The sequence below is a fragment of the Nicotiana attenuata genome, unplaced genomic scaffold (assembly GCF_001879085.1).
Source record: "Nicotiana attenuata strain UT unplaced genomic scaffold, NIATTr2, whole genome shotgun sequence".
Classification (NCBI taxonomy): Eukaryota; Viridiplantae; Streptophyta; class Magnoliopsida; order Solanales; family Solanaceae; genus Nicotiana; species Nicotiana attenuata.
The window spans coordinates 104,805-124,882 of record NW_017670501.1 but is presented as its reverse complement, the minus strand read 5'-3'; the positions used below and the strand labels follow the sequence as shown (position 1 = coordinate 124,882).

Genomic DNA, 20,078 nt, shown 5'->3' with positions numbered 1-20,078 from the left:
AAGCAAAGATATCATTCACATAAGATGAGGAATATCTGGACTAAGTAGAAGGAATTAAGGGAGAAGCTGAAAAGACTAAATGAAACTGAATTCGAAGGTGTAACAGCAAGAATTACTCAAGCAAGAGAGGATCTTCAAGAAATACAACTCAAGCTAAGGCACTAATACTTAGATGAGTTAGCAATGGAAGAAAAGAAGATGATCTGCCAACTAGAGAAGTGGTCAATGATAGAAGAAAGTGCACTACAACAAAAGGCTAGGGCAAGATGGATCAAACTTGGAGATGCTAACACAAATTATTTTTCAGTTGTTATAAAGGAAAGCAAATATTAGAATTAGAGTCTCAAATGGGAGGCAGATTAATAGAAGCTAGAGACATCAAGATAGAGATAATATAGTTCTACAAGTCACTTATGGGAATAGCTTTGCAGAATGTAACAGCAGTTAGCAAGGTAATCATGAGAAGAGGGAATGTACTGAATCACACTCAACAGCTCCAACTTTGTGAAAAAGTGACAGAGGAGGAGATCTATTCAGGTCTTCAAGCTATAGGAGATGACAAAGCTCCGGGAGTGGATGATTATAATGCAGTATTCTATAAAAAAGCTTGGCCAGTCATTAAGGAAGAAATCATTGAAGTTGTTCAAGAGTTCTTCACAATAGGCAGAATGTATAAGGGGATTAATTGTACAGCAGTCACACTGATACCAAAGGTTGTCAACCCTGCCACAATTAAGGAGTATAGGCCAATTGCTTGCTGCACTGTTATATACAAGATTATAGCAAAGGTCCTTGCTAGCAGAATTCATAAGGTGATAGCAACTATAATTACTGAAACTCAATCAGTCTTCATCCCAGGAAGGAAGATAGCAGATAATGTGATAATGGCACATGAGTTGGCGAAGGCTTATACAAGAAAACATATATCTCCCAGATGTATGATTAAGGTTGATATTTAGAAGGCATATGATACAGTAGATTGGAGATTTTTGGAGCAAATGCTGACAGAACTGAACTTCCCTAAAAAATTTATCAGATGGGTGATGGAGTGTGGCACTACTGTTAACTACTCTATAGTTATAAATGGAGAGTCAACCCCACCCTTTGATGCTGCCAGAGGACTACGTCAAGGAGACCCAATGTCTCCTTTTCTATTTGCTATTGTTATGGAGTATTTGAGTAGAAGTCTCAGTACACTAAAAGAGGAGAAACAATTCAAGTATCACCCAAACTGCTCCAAGCTAAACATCACATATCTGTGCTTTGCAGATGACCTTCTTATGTTTGCTAAGGGAGATAAGCCATCAGTGAGACTTCTACATGAAAAGTTTAGTACATTCACAAGTGCCTCAGGGCTACAAGCTAATCAATCCAAGAGTTCTATATACTATGGTGGGGTTTCAGAAGAATGTAAGCAGGAAATTTAGCAAGCAATTGGTTATAGCCAAGGGGAACTACCATTCAGGTATCTAGGAATCCCTCTAGCTACTAGAAAACTGAAATTGGTAGAATGGTAGCCTCTAATAACCAAAATCACAGCAAGAGTATCATCATGGACATCCAAGAAGTTATCCTATGCAGAAAGAGTACAATTGGTAAAGTCAGTATTGTTTGGTATTCAATCTTATTGGGCACAATTATTTATCATTCCTGGTAAGGTAATGAAAGCCATTGAAGGATACTGCAGAAGATACATATGGTCAGGAACAAATGAAATCACCAAAAAGTCACTTGTAGCTTGGAGCAGGATGTGTATGCCAAAATCAGCATGAGGTTTAAATCTCACTAATCTCAAACTATGGAACAAAACAGCCATAATAAAGACCTGTTGGGATTTGAAGACTAAGAAAGACACTTTGTGGATTAAGTGGATTCATGAGTATTACATAAAAGCACAAATGTTGGAGAGTATGACTATCCCTCAACAAGCTAGCTGGATGGTCAAGAAAATATTCAAAGCAAGAGAGGGACTGAGGTATGTACAACCAGAAAATTTGAAGAATAAAAGCATGATCAGAAGCATCTATTTGAAAATGGTCGGGGAGTTGCCTAAGGTTACATGGAAAAACATCATATGTGGCAATGAAGCAAGACCAAAAGTAGTGTTTATAACATGGCTACAACAACAAGATAGGTTGCTAACTGCTACAAGACTGGAAAGCTAGGGGATTCAAGTAGATAATAGATGTGTTATGTGCAAAGAAGTAGCAGAAACCAGAGACCATTTATTTGCAGAATGTTCAGCAGGAAGATAGGTTTGGAAGAAGCTAATGCAGTGGCTACAACTCACCTGGGTGAATATAAATACCTGGAGTCAAATGCAACATAAGATTGAACAGAGCACAAAAGGGAAAACTAACAAAGCAAAGCTAGTGAAGATGGTGTTTACAGAATATGTGTATGCAATTTGGATGGAAAAGAACAATAGGCTGTTTGCTCATAAGGAGAATACATGCGAATCAGTGGCCTGAGAAATTGCCTATACTTGCCATGTTCGAGCTAATAGTACTACTAAGATAATGCTTCAAAAAATACAAATTTCCTAGGTAGCAATAGATATTGACAGTGTTGTGTAGAAATGAATATTGATAGTAGAGTTGAGAGATACAAACTGAGTTATAAAGTCTGACTGATTTGTATATATTACGTTTGGTTATTAATGAAAGTTATAATTACCAAAAAAAAAATAATATCATGGATTTGCCAAATGTCCTTTATGGTTAATAGTCCTTCATTTAGTTGATGTTCAAGCAGTCGTAGTTCATTGAAACCCAAAACATTAAGGTCCTTGCAGAACAACCGCCTGAAATAACAGTCAATCACATATGTAAATTTAAACCATGTTCAAGTACTAAATATCTTAAGAAAATGATTTGCATAATTAACAGAGCCATACAACTATTATATGTTGAGACTTGAGAGTTCGTTTTTTAGACTGTCCATCTCATTCTGTTCCTGCTTCTGCACGTGTGTTTGCAGTTGCGCCTGTGGCTGTGGCTGCTGGTTGTCCTTGCTCAAGAAAAAAACAAAATAGAACAAATTCAAAAACCTCTACTAATAGGACCATATTAATAGATAAAGGACTATTTAAACACGATTAAGTATTCACACTATCACCACACCTAACCCTTCACCATAGTACAAAAAAATAGAATCATCTATATATGAGCCAAGTTTTATTATGTTCGTTCTAACAAACTTAATAACAAACTTGCCGATAATAGTTTAACCGAGGCGAGCATAGCTGATATCTGGCAGAGATTTATTTTAAACACAATGGAAGTTAAACCGTACAAAGATTCAATATAGATGAATTATAATAATTTTACAGTGAGCTCCATATCAATTAAAGATATTTTACACATAATTTGAATTACTGGCATTTTTCTTAGACAATTGAGAAACACAATTGTGAATACAACTTTAACAAACAAATAGAGAAATAATCATACTACACATAATCGTTTCATATATAAGCAAAATTTTCGTATGTTCGTCCTAAGAAAGTAATAGCAAACTTTTCACTGATAAACTTTCAGAAACAGAAACAGAATACTGGTACAATCGTTTAATTAGTAAAGTTTATTTCGGAAATTTTATCCGTTAAACCATAAAAAGAAGATAAACTTTAAAACTAAGTAAAGTTGAATAATCAAAATTGCCGTAAGTTCGCCCTAAAGAAATTAATAACAAACTTTTCGATGATAACTTTCAGAAACAGAAACAGAATACTGGTACTACACATAATAGTTTAATTAGTACAGTTTATTGTGAAAAATTTATCATAAAAGCAGAAAAGAAAGAAATTTAGAACTATGTAAAGTTGAATATGTTACCTTTGCATATTGTAAAATCAATTCAATGGAATATGGTATTTCAGGCTTCAAACGATCTGGGATTTCCACATTCGAACGACTCTAACTTTGAGATTCAATTGCATCAAGTTGCTTGCAATTTGATTGATTTCTTGTAACCATATTTGCAAACTTCTGTATTTTGAGCAGAGAAAAAAGGGAATGTAAAAGAAAAGAAAAGAAGGAGCAGACCGTTTGAGACATTATTAGCGTAGGAGACAGTTTCTAAGTTATGGAGTCAGGTTTTGATGCCCACATTTGGGAAGAGGATCATGGAGTATTTTTTTTCCTCATCCTATTTCTATGTAAAATTATTTGTAAAGAATTTTTGTAGTCGAATATTTAGGTTTGATTAGGTTTTGATGCCCACGTTTGGGAAGAGGATCACGGAATGTTTTTCTTTTTCCTTTCTTCCTATTTCTATGTAAAACTATTTGTAAAGAATTTTTGTAGTTGAATATTTAGGTTTGTAGTCGAATATTTAGGTTTATAATAAATTAAATAAAAAAATAAATGAAAAAATGTGGGAGTCCATTTTTTTATTGACGATCGTGGAGTATTTTTTTCCTTTATTAATATTTTTTATGTAAAATTCTCTTTAAAAAAATGTCGTGAGTAATTATATTTTTTTAGTTTTCAAGTTTAAAAAAGATCTGCCGAAAAAACTTGGGACTAATGGAGTGAATAGATCTTTCCAAACGTGGGATGTGAATAACTAACCAAATTAATGGTTTAAAATTTTGTAAGTGTTATAAAATAATAAAAGAAGAAGAAGAGTAGTGCAGAGAAAAGTAGAGGGAGAGATGGGATTCTTATTGAATTTTTGGGATAATTACAATAGAATAGAACCCTCTATTTATAGGGAGAGGTTGACTTAGCCACCAAGTAATAAATCCTAGAATCTCTCTAAATATAGACATTCACCATAAATAAAATTATATTTAACCCCTTGAATGTCTATTCAACAGATAATGTGCCTCGTTAAAACCTTAACTAAAAGAAAACCCAACGGGAAAAAAATTCTAGAAAAGGAAAAAGAGTACACATATCTAATAATACGCCTTTTAGTTGCCTCGTTAAAAACCTTGCAAGGAAAACCCAGTGGGACAAAACCTTGTAAGGGAAAAAGAGTACAACGCGTATTAACTCCCCCCTGATGAGAGCATCAATTCACATCCTTAAGCATTTGCATTCCAATCTTGTGCACCATCTTCAAAAGATCTTTGGTAGATATTTGATAAACAAATCAGCCATATTAACTTGAATGAATATATTGCACCTTGAAATCATCATTCTTGATAAAGATGGATTGTCTTCATATGATCTTGTTGGAATCTTCAGTTCAATATCTTCACATAGAGGTGAAACTCTTGCTATCATATTATCATGCATATAGTTATAGCAAGATACATTTGTGCACAAATTGCACTGAGGAAGTGGTACTTCAAGATCAAGAATTTTATATGCTTCAAGCAACTTAAATCCTTCATGGATTGTCATATAAGTATAGTCAAATAAGCCATTTAAATAGATTTTAGATGCATATCAACTTTTCATGTCATGCTAGACATATAAGATAAATAAAAGTGATTGCACACACTATTGATTTTATACTTTCAAACGTTTGAACTACATGTTCAAAACTACAAGGCTTTCATATGAAACCAATTCTATTTGAATTGTTTCTTCAAACTTAAGATCCTCATATATATATTTAGCGCTATCATAGATGTCGTCGACAAACATTTTATATCAGTTTCAATATTTTTCATAAAGACATAACATAGAGATCTCTTCATTCATATATTCAGGTACCTGAATCTCTCATGAGATTTTATGAAGTGTTATGTCATGTGATCTTCTAGATCACTTGCCTCCTTTTGTTATGATCATTTAGATCATTTGCTCATCTTCTTTTCAAGAAGTTTATTTGAAACCGATTTGTCTATATGCTTTAAGCGTACTATAGACTTTGTCCTTCTAGGACTTAATAGGAGCATTTGCAATGAGAATATAGTTACTTTCTTTGGGTCAGCAAATGCGTCTAGCATACTTTGCAATAAATTGCACATGAATTATCCTTTTATGAACTTCAAGTTCATATTATCTTATTCGAGGATCTAGATGTACAAGTGATAATTCATTCCACGTAACCTTTTCTCAACTGTTTATCATGTCTCCCCCTCATGTTAGAAAAACTAACTTGTTTCCTCAACTTTGAGAACCCATCTTTGTGCGTTATGGTGTTAATTAAAATATACACCGCACATCAATAAGAATAAGGGAATTATTTGGTTCCTGACCATGAACCACTTGTGAGGGGAGAAAATAATACACTTTCGTATATAACGTATATCAAACTGATATACAAAACTTTGTTCTCATAAGCAATTGTTTAGCTATTAAGTGGAGGCACTCAATAAATCATTTTGCTAAACCAGCTGTGATGTAAACCAACTTATCAAGATAAACTATCTTGAATAAAAAATCTGGAAATTATGCTCTAAATTAAATTATTGAGCAAGTTACCTCGCAAATACCATGTTGCGGGTTAATAATAATCGCACATGTAACCATCTCATAGATGCATCTTATGTGGTATACATGGCAAGTGAATGGGCCCATATTCACCTTTGATATTTTCAGCATTCATGGGATTCAATCCCAATTTTAATTGGTCTATTAATTAATGAGAACAAGCAATGTAAGAGAATTCATAAAGAACTTTCTAGTTCTTTAATATTTACCCATGTGAATTCTCTTTTATTTTTGCACATCATACTTGAATTAGCATGGCTAAACCAATTATTAAATTATCAATATTGATAAACTTCAGGTTTACACCATGATGTGTGCAATTATGAATAAACTCCAAGTTTATTATGATATGGGTTTTATATCAATAAATATCCACTTCATTGTGGTATTCTTTTGTTTATGTAGTACAAATTGGAGAATAAAGCGGGTAGCTTTTCACATACATATTACCCCGCTACAAGTTGTAGTAATAGAAGATATTAAATCTTTTCTTTATTTATAGTCTCAATATAATCAACCGCTTTCGCATATACTTTGGAAACTGAATAAGTTTCTTTGAGACTTACTACAACACAATACCTTATTGGTAATTAATTGTGTTTCTCCAAAATAGTATAATTGGCTCTTGCAGAGTTCTCAATTAATTTTGTAGTACCACATATTCATCAACACCTATACGGTGGATATCTCTTTTAAAGAGAAAGTTATAACATTATGGTTATGGTCAAAATTATATGCAAGATCTGTTTCTTGCATTACCGTTGTCTTTTAACAATCACAATGCCAAAATATTTTGGCGTACAATAGGTACGTGACCAATGACCATTCATGCCATAATAATGACATTGTTTTCTTATATCATCTCAAACCTCCTTTTAGAGGTGAGTGTGGTATATTCACTACCACTAGCACATTCATATTCTTTGAAGAATGAATATGTATTCATATGGACCATAATCATCTATATGTGCTTTATAAAATCTCATGTCAAATCGATGACAAATATTTTCACAAGTGGGGGATTATTTTGAGAATCCTTATTATTCTCATTACCACAAATGATAACGATTATAATTTCGTCTATTGCCACGTCCATATCCATTGATACATTCATAGTAATAATTTTGTCTTCTTTCAGACTTATCACATACTGCTATCACATTCTCTTAAGGGAATGAGAATGGAGCAAATTCAATGGGACGGGTTTCCACTTTTTGTGCCCATAATCATACATGAATTTGATCATGGCAAGACATAGAAACTTTTACCACTTCAGGTGGTTATAATTTCTTACAAACTCCATTAGAGTTATAATCAAACTTTGTTGTCTTTGCTTGTATTTAAAATCAAAGTATAGAATAAAAGAGAAAAATACAGTAAAATACTTACCTTAAATCCAGAATTTAATCATGAAGGAAGTTCATGGAATAATTGACAATCATTATGCTCAATTCCAAAGCTTCTACTCAATTGGTTAGAGTCTCGTGCTGATAACGTGTTATAAAATAATAAAAGAAGAAGAAGAGTAGTGCAGAGAAAAGTAGAGGGAGAGATGGGATTCTTATTGAATTTTTGGGATAATTACAATAGAATAGAACCCTCTATTTATAGGGAGAGGTTGACTTAGCCACCAAGTAATAAACCCTAGAATCTCTCTAAATATAGACATTCACCATAAATAAAATTCTATTTATAACAGTAAGTTCTTTTCTATTTTCAAATTTTTTTGAATCTCCAAATTTATTGGAGTTTTGTCTTAAAATATGACACGTGTTGATATTTCGTTTTGATACTTGGCATAATATCATGGATTTGCCTCTCCTTTTCTATATTAACTAGTATCCGTACCCGCGCGTTGCGCGAAAAAATATAAATATAAATTTTTATAAGAAAATGTTACATGAAAAATACGGAATACAAAGAAGCATGTTAATGCTATTATTTTTTAGACATGTAATGCACTAAATATTCATAAATTGAAGTCATGCAAAAACACAGTTATCCATTTAATAAATAGCTATCAAGGAAGAAAATAAAACATTAGATTATTGGATACATGTATTAGCACTGTTTGAGAAAGGCAACAAAGAACGCCTGCTTAAGATTACTTGATGATAAATAAGATTTTTTGATGAGACCTTTGTAATAAAGAGATTGAAATTAGAGAAACTGAAACATAAATTAGGCAATTACTTAATTTGCAATACCATTAATAAGGTGAAATACAACAAAATTGCGCAAGGTACACAGGCGTGCAATCGTGTAATATCAACCTTTTGGTGTTGTCTCTAGCTTGTATTCTACATGATGGATAAAACCGATGTCTCAGAAAAATAATATATTATTTTATGGAACGTCAAAAATATTTATCAGACGATAATTCGTGACTAAAAGTTAGGGATGTCATGTCTTGTTGCAAACTTCAGTTAACTTTCACGAAAACTTCAATTATTAGACTCCTGCATATTGATGAAGTCCACATATCAAAACGTGAACAAACCTTTTCAAGGAAGAAAGATGAAGAAGTTTAATAGAACCTTCAAGCAATTGGAAAGCAAAATGCATAAACAAAATGTACCATAGAAGCTTGTGAGAGCGAAGTCGGCACGAAAACAAACTTGCATTTACAATTAGCATTTTATGGACAATCAGAGCACAAGTTATAGAAAGAGATGGTAATGGCAGAAACCTGAAACACACGCTTAAACAAACCAATTGTATCGTCATTATTCGCTGCAAAGAGAAACATCAAAGTCAAATTAAGACTTCTAAACATCTCTTAAACTCCTTAGGATATGTCACGACCCAAATCCTCTACGGGTCGTGATGGCGTCGGACACCGCTGTCAGGCTAGCCAACTAAATTACCACTTACTTCCTCTTTTAACACTTTTGAAAATCTAAGGTTTTTCTTTTCGTTTTACATAAAATAAGATCATTGCTTGAATTCAAATTTAAATAATAGTAATTAGTACAAGGATTTACTGAAACCATCCCAGTAACCCGGTGTCACAAGTGCATGAGCAACTACTGATGAAGACATAAAATACAACACTACATCCGTCCGGAATACAATGGACAGAAAAGAAATACAGTTACTAGAAAGGGACTTTAAAGAGCTACGGGTCGCCTCGCATACTGCAACTCACCTAGTCCCCGAATCGTCCATGCTGCTGCGCCCAGTAGGCCGCTAAAGTATCATGTACCTGTGCAACAAAAATGCACAGAAGTGTAGTATGAGTACGTAATCAACGTGTACTCAGTAAGTATCCCGCCTAATCCCGAAGGGGTAGAGACGAGATGGCCAACTTCGACACTCGCTAGAGGTCAATAAAAAATATTCTGTGAGTGCGAGAATAATCATGGATTTATATAGAAGTTCTAATTGTGAAGCCAGAAAACAGGTAAACACCTTCAACAATAAAATCAAGGGCTTCCAAAGTCTATTCTTTATTATCTTATTAGTTTATATCAAGCCGCGTAGGGCCAATTCCACATTTACAAGTTTAGAGTAACAGATAAACATGCGCAAATCACACCGAGGCGACGGCCCGCTCCAACAGGAATGTAAACTGTGCACTGCCGAGGGTCGAGCGGCACGAACCATAGATGCATCTATTCTCACCAAGGCGTTCGGCCCGTTCCATAAATAAACACATATCCTGCTCGCGAATCATCCATGCGACGCAGGCACACATAAAATACATGCTCAAGTAGGAAATTAAGAGTTTATAGAGGATAATCATCCAAATAGACAAGTTCTCTTTTCTTAACATTTCAGGGAAAATAAATATTAAATCTTTTTTTAAATTCCTTTACCAATTCAAGGTGATTTAAACAATTCCACTATGAATGGGTTCATAGTAATCCAAGTATAACATGCTTTTTGGGTTCTAGACTACCCGGACAATAGCATAATAGCAGCTATGCACGGACTCTCGTCACCTCGTGCGTACGTAGCCCCCACAAATAGGAGCACATAATCAATTTAACTCACCTATGGGGTAGTTTCCCCCTCACAAGATTAGAAAGGAGACTCACCTCGCTCCGAAGACTCATAACCGGCATCCTACATCCTTCCGAAGGCTTGAACCAACGCACAATGCACCAAAACTAGCCAATGATCATACAAATCCATTAATATATGCTCAACTATACTTTACAACTCAATTTATAACAATTCCTAACCCCGAACGAAAAGTTGACCAAAATGCCCTCGGGCCCGCGCGCCCGGAATCCGAAATTTTTCGAAGATAAAATCGTGGCTAAAATCCAAGGTTTATAATTTTCTAGGCTTCCAACCAAAACCCCAATATTTACACTAATTTTCATGCCTAATCCATACATAATCAATGTATTTAGCTCATAATAGGTGGGAATAACTTACCTCAACATGGTTGATGAAGATCCTCCTTTGAACCCTCCAAAAATCGCCAAATGAAGTGAAGGAAATGGGTGAAATGAGCAAAATCCGACATTTAAAATAACCCTTCTGCCTACAGCCATTTTCGCTTCTGCGGGCCATTTTCGCTTCTACGAAAACCGCTTCAGCGAAAAACGACCCGCTTTTGCGGTCCCTGGGCTCCAGCCCATCTTCGCTTCAGCGGACACAAAATCGCATCAGCGGTTCCGCTTAAGCGGTCCAATAGCCGCTTCTGCGCCCACCTGGGCCTGACCCCCTTTCCGCTTATGCGGAATATACGCCGCTTATGCGGCTCCTCCTCATGCCCACCTTTTCGCTTCTGCATCCTTTTCTCCGCTTCTGCGGGGCCGCTTCTACGGTCCCATTTCCGCAGAAGCGGAAATGCCAGATACCAGGTGCTTCAGCACTTCTTCAAAATCAGTTTTTGATCCATTAACCACCCGGAATTCACCCGAGGCCCCCGGGACGCCAACCAAACATGCCGACCAATCCCAAAACACAATACGGACTTGCTCGAGGCCTCAAACCACATCAAACAATGCTAAAACCATGAATTACACCCCGATCTAAGCTTTATGAACTTTGAACTTTCCAACTTCTATTTCCGATGTTTAAACCTATCAAATCACGCCCGATTGACCTCAAATTTTGCACGCAAATCATATTTGACATTACGGCCTACTCCAACTTCCGGAATTTGATTCCGACCCCGATATCAAAAAGTCAACCCCCCGGTCAAACTCTTCAAAAACCTCCAAATTTCTATCTTTAGCCAAATGGCTCCAAAATGGTCCACGGACCTCCGAATTCACTTCCGATCGCGCTCCCAACTCCAGAATCACCATACGGAACTACTCCCAGTCTCGGAATTCCAAACGGACATTGATAAAACCGAAATACACTTCAAGCCAAACTTAAAAATTTCTTCCAAAATGCTAACTTCCACAATAGACGCCAAAACGCTCTCGGGTTATCCAAAACCCACACCGGGCATACGCCCAAGTCTGAAATCATCATACGAACCAGCTGGAACCTTCAGATCCCGATTCTGAGGTCGTTTACTCAAAATTCCAATCCTAGATCATTCTTTCAACTTTAAGCTTCCAAAATGAGAATTCTCTTCCCAAATCAACTCCGAGCTTCCCGAAACTAAATTCCGACCACGCGTACAAGTTGTAATACCTGCAATGGATCTGTTCAAGGCCTCCGACTGCTGAACGGAGCGTTAGAACTCAAAACGACCGGTCGGGTCGTTACAGGATATATGAACATATAAAAAAAACTCACTTGAATAGTTTTCTGGTATTTAAATGGATATGACCCAACCCATAAGGTGCCACCCCGCATGACTAAACAGCGGCTGGCTGAAATGATAACAAATATTTTTAGCTTCCTAATAATAACAATTAGTAAAAACTTAATTCTTTAGGCAATGAAGGGTAGAGTGTAATAAGAAAATGTAATTATTTATGTAAATGTGGAATTATCACCAGTAACTCTGACAAAAACTCTGCAGTGATTGCCTCTACTCGTGGAGTATGAATAGCTTGTATTTTGAGCAGCAACCACCCTTTCTTTACAAAACCTAAGATCATGCAGCAACTTTTGCGCGAAATCTGACTTGATTGACATTTTTTTTGAATGTACAACTGGATTTTTGGAGTAAATTTGTATAATAAAACAGCAAAATCAATATATAGAAAATGTACTTAAAAAAGAATATTCTTAGATTGTGCAAATCATGATAGAGCGTCAACTAATCATTCGTGGACAAGAGAAAAGGAAAGAAAATCAGAAGTTCAATAAAGCATGAATTATTGTCTGATAGATTATAATAACTGTTAGTTGTATATTGCAAAAGCATCTATATGTGATTCTTCAATATGAAAATTTCTCTTTGAACTATGTATACTTCCAGCTCTCTACAGATAATAAAATTCTTGGATGATATATTTTCTCCATCAAGCTATCTAGATTGATGTCATGGTGAAGCTTTGTTGTTTGATGGGTAGCCTTGAATTGATGTGAGGATGAAGCTATCTTATTCTGTTGATAGATTGTCAACTGATGGATCTAGCATGGCAAGTTCGAGCTACAATAATAGAATGATGAAGTTGAACTATTGTCTTATTAATTCTTTCAAAGAGTTGGTTGAATATTGTATCCGCAAGGGAGTCGAGAAAAATGCAAATTATTTTTGCACTAAACTATTGATTAGAGGTGGAATATTAAGTATGTATTTGTTGATTATTGCTCGATTTCTTAAGGAAATGGTAGTGTCCTGTTTTGGACTTGAATCTACTGCCAGTGATGATTTTTCCAAGTCCTTTTTGCCATCATTTTTGTTACTGCACAAGTTTTATTTGAATTAAAAATATTTTTAATTCGATTGGACTGAAACATAAATGAATCTTTTGGATGCAGGTGATTGGTAAGGGATATGCTGACAGTAGGATTTATCATTCACCTGGTACTCCTAGGAAAGTGTAGGAGTACTCATCTTTCAGTAATCACTTAAGTTTTTGGATCTGCTAAAAGTGGGAAAACCTCCTAATGATACTCCAGATTTCCAAGAGCTTCTTACTGCTTGTGGCAGTAACCGGATGATTCTGAGCTTGGCAAAGATGTGATGACATTGAAAAGTTGAGCTTGGGTCTATAGACTTAGCAATGCACTAAACAGTGACGTATACTTAAAATTATAATTCATCTATATATATATATATATATATATCTGCTTATGCCTGTAACCACTGCTAAAGTTGGCACAGTTTCACCCGATTGTATGTCGAATGACCCCCTAATGATCTTATGTTGAAACAGATCTTATGATGAAAATTGATCTTATGATGATAATTGAGTTGTTTCATCACGTCTATGATTGAAGGGTAAATTTATATGCAAATTTACCTTCAGACCAAGAAAAAGAAGCTAAACTTAATAGGAGAAAAGGAGAAAAACTGTGCAAGCACAACGATAAATAAAGCACCATAATTAATTGAGGAGGATAGAATGTGGTACCAATTATATCATTATGTAGTAAATTTCATATGTTTAAGCTGAAATTACATAAGCCCAGAGCGCTTTCGCTGCCGTTGTTAAAACATTTGAAGTTTCAACAGGAAGAGTAACTGATCATTGGAAGTAGATGCAGGCACATCTGGATCACCTACTTCATTAGGCTGATTAGATGTAGCACCAATTGCTCCAATTTCCTCTGAACCACCACCTAAATCACCTACTTCATCATGCTGCTCCGATCTAGCAACCAACACTCCACCTATAGATGCAATCTCAACTTGCTCTTCTGTTGCTGGTGTTGCTAAAACAACTGTAGTTTCAATAGGAAGAGTATTTGACTCATCAGGAGTAGATGTAGGTATTTCAGATGCTACACTCTTTGTATTTGGATCCTACAAATATTTCTGGAATCCCCTCATGAACTCTTTTCCCATTTGGTTCATCAATCCTAGCAACAAAATTAGTAAATTCAAGAGAAGGTGTATTTTTATGGAATTTATGAATCATCAACAGTAAGTTCAATAGGTCATGGAGGGACCAACTACATATTTGTCTTAACTACTCATAAGAGGAAAATAAATAGAACCATAAATGACAGAAATTCAGCATTGAGTTTAAAAGAATATTTGTAGAAATTTACAAAGAACCTACACCATATTTTTGTATGTAATGTAGTTCCAGAAGTTCTTTTTCCAACGGCACAAGTAGAAAGTGGTTTCAATGTGAATAAAGACAATATTCTTTCCAAGTCTAACCGTGAAAAGCGGAATACCAAAAATATATAACTCAATTTAAAAGTATATCTGTATAAATCAACAAAGAATCTTGGTCTAATTTTTATATATATTATAGTTCCACAAGTCCTCTTTCCAAGGCACAAGCGGATCACAATTTGGACATGCCATTGGAGAAATAAACATTTTTTAGTCAGAGCGTGCAAAGCTGTAAAAATCAGATTTGCATAAATTTATAACTGAGTTGAAAATAATATCTGTATAAATCTACAAAGAATTTAGACCTGATTTTTGTAGATATTGTTGCTTCAGCAGTCTTCTTTCTAACGGCAACAGCGGAATGTGTTTTTGACGTGTCTGCCGAGATATATGAATTTTTTAGTCAGGACGCACAAAGCTGTAAAAATCTTAATACCTGAAATTCATAACTTAATTCCAAAGCATATATGTATAAATTTATAAAGAAATCTAACCTTATATTTGTACTTAATGTAGCTCAAGAAGTTCTCTTTACAACATCACAAGCGGATCGTGATTACTTTCAACATGCTAAATAAAACAATGTAAACAAAAGACATTATCATCAACAACAAAATCTTAGTAGTTAAATAATTTAAAAGCAAATAGAAGAAGCGTAGCACCTCAACAATTGTCAGAATAAATTTCGAAAAACTTCTTTAAATACTACACTTGTAGCTGGAGTAGTTCTTTGTCCATCATCATCATCATAAACCAAAATCTTTAATCCCTTTCTAGTTGTCACCCTGGAAAGAGCAACATATAGTTGTCCGTGGGTAAACACAGGTTTCTTCAAAAATAATCCCACATGAGACAATGACTGTCCTTGACTTTTATTGATTGTCATGGCAAAGGATACAGTGATTGGAAATTGTCTTCGCTGGAACTTAAATGGAATTCTAGCATCAGATGGAGTCAATGTCATTCTTGGGATAAACACTTTCTGTCCAGCCATATGTCCTGATAAAACCTTGGCTTCAATAACTTGATTTCCAAGTTTAGTTATGATCAACCTTGTTCCATTACACAATCCTGTTGATTGGTCAATATTTCTTAATAACATCACCGGAACACCTACCTTTAGAGTAAGAGCATGATTTGGAACTCCAGAACATTTAATAGTGTTCGAAAATTCTGGTGTGTGTACATGTTCCAATGCTGAATAAGTTTGATCAGAGCTGCAAATTGTATCAGAACTCAAATATGATTTCTCAGGACTATGATTGAGTGAAATCATATATTCGTTGATTGATTCTACCATATCAAGAGTTGGAGCAAGAATGGCTCTTTGTTGGATGTATCCTATATCGTTGCAACAATTGATAAAATCAGGATATGTACTTTCCACAATTGCAGATATTGGATCAACAGGATATTTTATCAGAAGATCATCTGGTATTTCGACTATTTCATTGCCATCAACTGAATTATCAATCATACCATCACAATTGCCAAAATCCAATCTGAGAAAACTTTCAACTCTTGCATCTGGGGCCCTATTTCATTACTTTGCAATCTCATATTCTTTGTTAGCGCTAAGAGTTGACAGTGAGACCATAAATAAGAAGAATTGAGAGAAGCATTAACAATATCTTGCCTAGTACCTTTTGGAATAACAGGTAATATTTGTCTGAAGTCACCACCAAGAACAACTGTTTTACCTCCAAATGGTCGTTCTAAGTTGGATGCATCTTTGAATCTAAGAATATCTCTTAGAATTCTATCAAGAGCCTCAAAACAATATCTATGCATCATGGGTGCCTCATCCCAAATAATCAACTTTGCCTTGACAATCAAATTTGCTAACGGAGAACCTTGCTTGATATTACATGTTGAATCTTCAGTAAGATTAAATGGAATTACAAATCTTGAATGAGCTATTCGACCACCTGGTAACAAAAGAGATGCAATCCCGCTAGATGCAACAGTTAACACAATATCTCCTTTAGATCTTATGGCAGAAGAAAGAGTCCTCCAAATAAAAGTCTTGCTTGTTCCTCCAAAACCATATAAAAAGAAAAATTCACCTTTGTCTTCATTCACAGCTGTTATTATTCTTTTATAGATACAATTTTGCTCATCTGTCAAATTCTTTACTAACTCTTCATGTTCCTCTGCCAAAGCGCGTCTATTATAACACAATTCATCTTGAATTAATCTGTTACTGATGTCAACTTCTTCCTCTTTATAAACAGGCATTGGCATTGTTGGAAAATCCTGAAAACTTCTTCCACAACCTTTTAAGAAGTTTTCCAACTTTTGCAAACAACGATTTTTTAACTCATCATCTGTTGGTGAAATTCTGAAAAAACCAAAAAAAAAAATAAAAATTAAATACAATTTCAATTAAATCTTACGGGTTAGTGTAGTTACATGAAAAGAATAATAAGATTAATGGATCGGTAAAATGCAAAATGGTGATTTAGATGAATATGAAGGCCATTTTAATTATCCGCGAAATTGAAGCAATAAGATAGTCCAAACCATCTAGTTCATTTTATTGAGAAAAACTACAAAGCTTGAAGTGAAGATGCATTTTCTTATACCTAATGTTACTTGATATGCCTTAACGGGCATGCTGGATGATCAGGAAAGTAACGGAAGCTAGAGCAGCATTGGAGCAAATGCAAGTTACTTTAAGCAAAAGCATAATCAGACAAATGTACTTGCAAATGTTAGGCTACTATCCTCGAGTTGTGTCGAAGTGCATGGTTTTTAATAATGCTGCAAGGCCAAAGGCTAAGTTCACCTTATGGCTGCAGTAACAGGGGAAATTACTTGCATCTGACAGGCTAGCTAGATGGGACTGAGTGTGGATCAATGCTGCATGCATGCCTGCACATTATATCAATCCCAATGTAATCTAGAGAGCATTTATTTATTTACTGTGAATTGATAAAGAGATCGTGGATGAAAGTGATGCAATGGCTAAACACACAATTATTTGAAGCTGCTACCTAGGAAAAATACTCAGAATAGGCTATTAAGAACTCTAAAGGAAAATCAGAAGCTGCTCAATTGTTTAGAATGGTGTATGCTGAGTGTGTTCATTCCATTTGGCTTGAGAGAAATCAGAGAGTGTTTGAGAAGTAGGCCAGGGACTGGAATTGCATAGCGAGAGAAGTTGCTATATGTGTAAGCAAATCATCCATAATTCTGAAATATCATATACCAACTCGAAATGAAAGCGTTATTTTAAGTACCTGGGTTATGCAATATCGTTCTTTCTGCATGAAGGATATCTTCTGATAGTAAATGCCATGTTGCTTGCCAAACACTTTCTGGACGTGACATTGAATTTGATAAAAGTAGCATAACAAATAATTGCCTAAGATATGATGGCATTCCCCAATTACTTGCTTCTATTATAGCATCCACGTATTCTTTGTCATCATCTAATAAACTCAAAGCATAACATGCATCTCTAAAAGTCTTATGATCGCAACCGTTGATTTTTCTGAGTTCCTCATAGGATTTTGGACCTTTAATGACATTTAACAACAATCTAAGGTAATATTGCTCGCCAGATCCAGGTGGAATAAAGAAGATTCTCCCAATAGAAAATGCAGATGTTTGTCTTTTTTCCCATCTTTTCAAATTCTTTTTCCACACAAACTTGAGAGGGAATTCTGCATAAGTTAATTCTCTTGCTTCAGGAAATATCTTATTTGCTTCAAACCAACTTAAAAACATAGACTCCTTTACTGTTGGTTTATTGACAACTGCATCAATTGGATCATCATCCGAATATATGACATTTTGATTATTTGGTAGATGAAATGATAGCCTTTCTACAGATGGTTCTCTATGGTGTAGTGAGAATTTAAAAATTCTCCAAGCAGCTTCACATGGAGATATGTATCGGCAATCACAGTATATATTTATTTCATCAACACCCGATGAGTCTTCCTTATTTACACTTTGAGAAAAAGCTGCGGTGACACGATCATTTCCTTTATTAACATACTTAAATAAGTACTTAATGGATCGTGATTGATTGCACCATTCCACATTAATATGTGCGACATACTTCAATAATAAAAATTTATTATGAGGCACTACATACTTGTTATCCAACTCAATACCTACTCTCCTTGCAGTTCTACCATTATCCCTTCTTCTATAAATAGGGTACCCTTCTTCATCAATGGTGGTTGAGGCAACAAACTTTTTTGGAAAGTGCTTTGTACATCTGCCATTCTGCATGCAAGGAGAAGATTTTCTAGCAGAACCACAAGGGCCATGCATCATAAGAATTTGTAACAGCATTATAATAATGAGGATCAGTCTTTTTATCCGGTAATTCTGCTGAAATCATCCCATCAATATCTGCGATATTTGGGTATTTATTACGCAGAAAAAGCAAAATATGTGCATGAGGCAAGCCTCGCTTTTGGAATTCAACTGTATAAATCACTGCATAAAAAATAATTAATTACATTAGTAAGGATTTCTTTGTTTTTATATTAGCTTATAATAACTTAAGATAATAATGTAAGTAATTGTTATAGAAAATAAATATTATACCTGCTTTGATTTCTCCAAAAACTTTATTATCTCGCAAGTCCTTTATCATGCGATCCAATTTTACTTTGAAAACCCTTGTTAAAATGTCGGGACGATCTTCTGGAGATAATCCCCTACTCGTCACAAATCTAGTAATCTCGGGCCATTTTGGGTTGCACGTAAATGTGATGAAGAGATCAGGGTACCCTGCCCATTTGCATATTGCCATGGCATCTTGATAATTTTGCAACATGTAACGTGCACCCCCGTGAAGCTGGAAGAGAGTATAACTCTTTGTCCTTGAGAAGAAGGTTCAATATCTCCATGCAAAACCGCATCTTCTAACCCTTTATAAAAGTGGGCTCTCAACTGTTTTTGATGAAGCCTAATAAACCTTAATCGAAAAGATTCCATCATTGTATATCCATCTACCAAAAATTGCTGAAATAACCTTCTGCATGATACAATTGTTGGGAGTTCATGCTTCCTTTCTTGAATTTTGTATGATAAGTATTCACGTGTGCTAACACATTTCCTTCCACCGGTCGATTCATCCTTTTCATTTAAAGGAATATCTTCCCGGTATCCGTCTTCACCATATGGAAATAGTAACGGATACTGCAAACCTAAGTATGCAACATTTAATTCATTTATCCTTTGTAGTTGTCCAGATTGGCTTTCAACTATGATTTCTCTGTCAGACCTTGTTTGTTCAAAATCGCCAACCACCAAAGCAGCTACCTCTGAAACTGTCGGCAGGTTGTATCTTCTTCCATCAGAGCCTCTTTTCCCTATTAATCTGAGTCTAACATTTGAGCTTCGATCTACTTGAAATCGATCTCTTACCATTCTAAATGACTTTGTCAGAACATTGTGTTCATCAAGCATTTGCTTCAGATCATTCACAATTTCAGCATGAAGTTGATTATTACTTTCACCACGACTGTGAAAATTAAAGATTGAATTCAACTAATAAGGTATATCTT

General features: G+C 35.1%; 1 protein-coding gene across 1 annotated transcript; it reads right to left on the bottom strand.

Moving 5' to 3' along the window:
* Positions 1–13,911: 13,911 nt before the first annotated feature.
* On the bottom strand, positions 13,912–18,855 carry LOC109240274 (ATP-dependent DNA helicase PIF1-like). The gene is made up of 5 exons (XM_019406905.1): positions 17,790–18,855; positions 17,376–17,421; positions 16,191–16,888; positions 15,257–16,008; positions 13,912–14,226 (listed from the first exon to the last, which is right to left on the bottom strand). Exons 1-5 carry the CDS (start codon positions 18,853–18,855, stop codon positions 13,912–13,914), a joined length of 2,877 nt encoding a protein of 958 aa, XP_019262450.1.
* Positions 18,856–20,078: the final 1,223 nt, after the last annotated feature.

Excerpts from the sequence above, each read along its gene's own strand:
- LOC109240274 (XM_019406905.1), bottom strand. The coding sequence starts at position 18,855 with ATGCTGTTACAAATTCTTATGATGCATGGCCCTTGTGGTTCTGCTAGA. Across the intron at positions 16,889-17,375 it reads CAGTCCCATCTAGCTAGCCT|AATTTCACCAACAGATGATG; the intron begins GTCAGATGCAAG and ends TGGTTTTTTCAG. Across the intron at positions 16,009-16,190 it reads ATTACCTGTTATTCCAAAAG|TTGATGGCAATGAAATAGTC; the intron begins GTACTAGGCAAG and ends TTGATAATTCAG.